The sequence below is a fragment of the Nymphaea colorata genome, chromosome 7 (assembly GCF_008831285.2).
Source record: "Nymphaea colorata isolate Beijing-Zhang1983 chromosome 7, ASM883128v2, whole genome shotgun sequence".
NCBI lineage: Eukaryota > Viridiplantae > Streptophyta > Magnoliopsida > Nymphaeales > Nymphaeaceae > Nymphaea > Nymphaea colorata.
Genome location: NC_045144.1, coordinates 13,847,061 through 13,852,948, shown reverse-complemented (window position 1 = coordinate 13,852,948; position 5,888 = coordinate 13,847,061). Strand labels below are relative to the sequence as shown.

General features: G+C 38.7%; 1 protein-coding gene across 1 annotated transcript; it reads right to left on the bottom strand.

The window, feature by feature from the left end:
• Positions 1-301: 301 nt before the first annotated feature.
• On the bottom strand, positions 302-2,461 carry LOC116257137 (endonuclease 2-like). Its single transcript, XM_031633749.1, has 9 exons — positions 2,339-2,461; positions 2,072-2,246; positions 1,751-1,858; positions 1,573-1,628; positions 1,393-1,476; positions 1,085-1,177; positions 932-999; positions 519-592; positions 302-431 (listed from the first exon to the last, which is right to left on the bottom strand). The coding sequence occupies exons 1-9, from the start codon at positions 2,459-2,461 to the stop codon at positions 337-339; spliced, it is 876 nt and encodes a 291-aa protein (XP_031489609.1). The 3' UTR covers positions 302-336.
• Positions 2,462-5,888: the final 3,427 nt, after the last annotated feature.

The following is a 5,888-nucleotide window of genomic DNA, read 5'->3' as shown; positions in this document are numbered from 1 at the left end:
CTCCCTATTTGAGGAATTCCATATCAAAATGTTATGTAAATGCCTCAAGCATATAAATCATTGCAACATAAATTTTTATCAATTAGTGGATTTTGATCTAGAGAAATATAGAGATGGGGCCATGGTGTGTCGGGTCATCTGATTGCAAACAATCGAGACTAACTTTATTATTATCACAGAAATCTCCTGATGGAGATACCAGGTCATAACCTAAAGACCATTTTCTTGAGTTCAATTTTTGGTTTCACAATTGAATCCAAAAGACATCACACTTAATAGATAACATATTAGAGACTAGTCCCAGAAATATAAATAGCAATTTCCAATAATGAAATCTTATCCCAAAGCACGATTGAGAGTAGCAGCTAATCGAACTCCAGCCTCTGCAAGCCGCAAGTAGATAGGAGGCAGACGTGACAGAAAATAATCATCTGCAAGAATGAGATTTTGACGATTACATTTTGGCGAATGTGGTAACAAGAGAGAATAATCTTGAAATGCAAATATACTTCATTTACCATCTAATGTTGAACCTTCATCCACACCTTTGTATGCCCAGTTACAAGCCGCAGTGATACTTTCAGATGCATAGCTGTGAAATGAAGCAACATGTCATAGACTGTCCAAACTGAAGCAAATATTTTTGTGGAACACATTATGAGCAATAAATTATAAACGTTCAAGAATGGGCAAAGTTAAATACTACATGACAATATATGCATTCGGTGTAAGACAACATGTGCATTACGTGTGCGTTTGTTCGTCTCACGGTAGTCGTGTTACTTTAAATAGAAAGGGGAAAGACAGAAAAGAAAGAAACGGTCTATGCTTTTGTAGACACTAGATTCCAATTGATCTTAGATCAGTCATTCTTCCTTTTTATAATAATCGACTTACGAAATAGTTGTTCTCGAGGACTTCAGATACATACCCATCCGGACATGAAGTTGTATTATAGTTGCATCTCTCCCATGTGTTAATCTGGCTAGTCCAGCCCTCCTGTTGCATCATGACAGCAAAATTTTTGTACAATTCATAAAGGAGTGCAGAAAAACTTGAATATAATGATATGAATTTCTCATACTGTAATATTTCGTGCTATTGCATTGACCAGGCTCTCTACATCTGATTGATAAAATCTTTCTATTGCCGTGTCGATGATATTATCATCCCATACCTGCAAGCTCGGATCAAAAAAGCATGTGTTCAATTTACATGGCTAAACCTGCATCTGCATAGGTAATTGTTGGAAAAGAATAGTTGCCCAACTCAGTTGATGTAGCAAATGCCGTCAAAAATGCCAAAACTAACTCGAAATAATATGTTGTGATGTTCATCCGAAAGGTAGAATCAGAAATTATAATGTAGTAAAGGGAAAGACAGGGGACTCACATGATGAAGAACCGTTTTCCATGTGTACCAGTTTACATCAATGGTGTTGCCTCCCTTGTCTGTGGTAAAACCAACGTGCAGTGGCTGCAAGTCAGGATACGGATAGAAGTTCATTCATCATGATAAGTAAAAACAGCCACAAGAAATATGATGAAAAGCAAAGCGAGCCAGCTTAAAAACCTGGTGAATGTCACCCACAAAGTGTGAAAGGAAGAGGAGCGCTTCAGTCAAGTTGTCTACCGATTAAAATGACAGTTCAGTTAAATTCTACATATTGCACTGAAGTAAGCATAATGAAAGGGAATCTTGGCAAGAGAATATGGTAGCTAGTTGCTGCTTAATGAAATTAAAATGTTACATTGTGCTTCAAAGGATGAAGCAGAGTAACTTCGGAGCTGAGCTGTATAATTCCTGATTGCACCTGCAACACACACGCCCTTTTCTCCCGCTGCATTCTTGCAATCCCCTACAATTTGGAGCAAATTAGAGTTGCTTTCTAACCTAGCCTGCCATTTCCAAGTTCATTAGAAATGAAAAGCATCTGTCTGTCTCTGTCTCTCTCATACTTACAGAGCATGCACACACACACACACACAAAAAAAAAACACAAGCACATGCACCGACGCGCACAAAATGGAGAGCTAATAATTTGAACATCAATAAGGAAGAATAAACCTACTGTCATAGGCATAAGAACACTGGAAGTCGGGTGTATCAACGTAATGAAGGGGAGAGGACCAACGAAGCCGGGATTTGATTTCGTCCGCCCACGAGCACAAACTCGCCAAGTTATTGTCGGCATAGTCCGGCAGCAAATCCTTCACTGCAGACGCTGCCTTCTGGTTAAGCCTTGCCTAATTAATCACCAACATTCACTGCATGAATCATCCGAAACAAGGGAACTTGATAAGGAAAAAGAAAGAGCGGAAAAAATGGCTTCACCAACCTGAGCTATTCTGCAGATAATGAAGTGCCCATTTCTTCCCCACCCATTAACTAGGGGAACCACAGAAATAACTATCAGAAGGAAGGAGCAGAGGAGGAAAGGGGCCTCTCTTTTCACAACCATATTTAAGTAGAAAGCTACTGTTTCCTTGTAGGCCTGATTAATGAGAGAGAGATATACATATATAGAAAGAAAGGCTTCTGAGAGAAACAAAGTACTGAACGGCGATATCCCTGCAAACACAGTTACACACGCATGCAGGAAACAAAGTATCTGTCTTGATAATCAAAATTGACGTTTGAAAAAACTGTTTGCAGTTGTCATCACATTGATTAGTTATTCATCTCCAACGGAGAAGCAAAAAAGATTTCTGTTCGATACTGTCATTGCTGGAATTTGTGTGCGCTTTCCTGTGTGTCTGCACAATGAATAGAGACTGTGCGCTCCTGTGATAGCTGGCTTGGCTGTTCTTCTCAGGGAAATTTCTCTGATTTCAGTTTACAGTTTGGCCATCTTCGCCATGAATGGAAAAACGCCAAACTGGCTGGGGTGAAAAGCGTGCCTTTTGGTTCAATGTTGGGGAGAAAGGTGGAAACGTGGTGCACGCGTTACAGTAATCACAGAGAGGCGCCTGGTGTATGGACATGCGAGCCATGACGGCCAACAAGAAGGTGACGTTGAAAATTTTGGTGTTGTGTAACCTTACGTGATCAAAGGAAAGTAAAAGGAAAGTAAAGTAAGAGCAAGAGAATTTTATGGTGTTCAACGTAGGCGGCAGCCTTTCTAATGCAGCACGGGCAAGTGGCGGTTGGCGAGAGGCGAGGTCATCTCCTTTTTAACTGGCGGTTTGGAGTTTAGTACAGCCACTGTTTGGTGGCATTAAGAGCAACAATAGAAATTTTTTATTGGAGAAACCTAACTATAATTTCAAAACGTTAATACGGACCAACAAATATTTTTTCAAATTGTTTAGATAGGTTAAAATAAAATTTTTAAACTTCACAAGTAAAATTTTCATTTTCAAGAAATCTAAGAAGGGCCATGGCCCCTGATCAGCAGCACGAGAGAGTAAGCATGTATACCTGAAAGAGAGATCGACAAGGGTGTGAATGCACAATAATACACCATAGGAAAAAAGGGGGGGGGGGGGTGTGTGTTAGGTTATGTCTGCACATAACCCAATTCGGCTGAAACGGCCTTGTTCCGCATTAATGTGGTTAAACTGAGCTTCTAAATGGAACCGGTTTTCAAAATAACTAGCCGAACCAGAACCCAAATGGGAGACGTTGGAAATGAGTAGAAAGTTATCGTCTATATTTTTAGTTACCGGGAAATGAATATTGTCAGTTTCTTCAAATCTATCAATTGTAAGTAGGGAGGATATATAAATGGTAAGCATGACAGAGAAAATAAAAAATAAAAAAAACCAGTCCCACTGATTGAGCTTATTCACCTCAATTATATAATGGCCAAATGAACTAAAAGTAAAGAATGGCCGAAAAAATAATAATAATAAGGTAACAAGTTCTGCCGTTGAATTAGAGATGTGTCGGGTGGAATCTACCAATTCAGTTTAACTCAGCCACAAGAGATCAGAACTGAAAGAACTAGAAACTAATAAAGAAGATGTCGAAGACCGAACCATTAATCAACAACAGATTTGCGTGATTCCATCTATAATAGATATTCTACTCCATAGTTCACCACCTTTAGGTCTCATGATGAATAATATTCAGTGGACAAGTTCAAGAGGCACAGTGATTAGTGTTATTTATATGGATGAATATTGCGTTTTTAGGTTTCAACTTCCATCTGTTTTGGGTAAAGATTAGAATTAAGCACCAAATTAAAACTGGAAGTCATTTCTCCTTCTCATTGCGACCATCTCGATAATATTGAGATTTGAGGCCCACTGTTACTGCGAGAATGTTGATTTCCTTCTTGACTTCTCTTTGGATATAGGTTCAGCATTGTTCTTCCCATCGGCACATACATGTATTTATCTCGCACATACATTCCTTTTGAGAAAGGGTAATGCTTTCTTTTTTTCGACAATATAAACTTCAATTCCAAGGAGATATAATCCAAAAAATGCTTTTATACGGGATTCCCAAAATGCTCGGTGCTGAGGAGATCATTTACATATACGCATCAGAATATAAATCACAGCTCTTCTCTTTTCCATAACGAACATGCACTGATCTGGAGCTTCCATTGTCACCGATACAAAGGAACTCACTCAACTTTTGAAAGGTGCCAAGCACAGGAGGCTTGTGTGTGTTCACCCTGCATTCTTTAGCCTGCATTCTGGATTCAAAAAGGTATCACTAAGATAGCGTTTGGTAGAAACTTGTGTCCCAAGAACATATGTTCTAGGAACAAATGTCTAATGGACAAGGAGTTCTTGTCCTAGAGGACAAGTGGTGATAGTGTCCATTGTTTGTTAAAACCCGTCAAATGGACGCATTGAACTTCTTTATCTCTCTCTCTTCACAGCAATAGAAATAAAAGTTAATAAATGGAAGAAACAAAGTTCACCTCTTAGAAAATGAGAGAGAAAGAGAGTTTGTGAGAATGTTGAAAGGTAAGATTCCATAAAAGAAAAACTTACACGCCAAATTTCTTTATGTCACAAGAAAAAAAAAACTCACGTAGTGAGACGTTCTTTCTCAAGCATTTCGTTGAACAAAGTTACAAGCACAACAGCTGCTAAAGAACAATTGCAAGGGAAAACAATAAATGCAAACGAACAGCAACCATCAAGAACAACTCGATGGAAGCAAGAGAGATGGACATGGTTAAACTAGGTGGCTAAAGCTAACAATGGAAGGATAGTGGTTAGAAGAGGGGAATTCAACATGGGAGGGCAATGCACAAGGTGATAGTTGAACAGCCCTCCTTGCAAGGTGAATCTGCCCTCATAGTAGTTGATGGTGAAACAGCCACAACACATTTGATAGGGCACCATGCTCACAAGCAACTAGTAACAACTGCTTTCTCTTCATCACTGACAGCCATTTCCATGATGCTCCTCTCTGTATTCCAAGATAGGTCGTGCATGCACTACAAAACACATAGGCATTACTGACGGACAGAACATGTCGATGAAACACGGTAACGTGGCAGTAAAGGTTCTACCGACGTTTCCTTTCATAATTGGTAAAGATAGTGCCAGTAAAAATTGTCACTGACACAAGGCTCAACACATCAGTGTAGGGATCTGTCATTGACACACACAACATGTAGGTAAACATTGATTATTAACGACATCCAAGCGCATCGGTAATAGTCTATTTTTCCCAACATCTCAGTAAATGTCGGTAAAAATTTATACCGATATTTGTCTTGGATGTTGGTAAATTTTTAACTAACATCCACTAAACATAGCTATTAGTCATTATCGACGTAAATTTATGCATCATTGAAAGTGTTTTACTTTTTTTTTCCTTAATCTGCATATGACATATTTTTTCCAAAAGTCAAAATACATATAAAAATACTTGCTTACATTTTCCATGTATTAAATGAAACAAATATTGCAACTAAATGT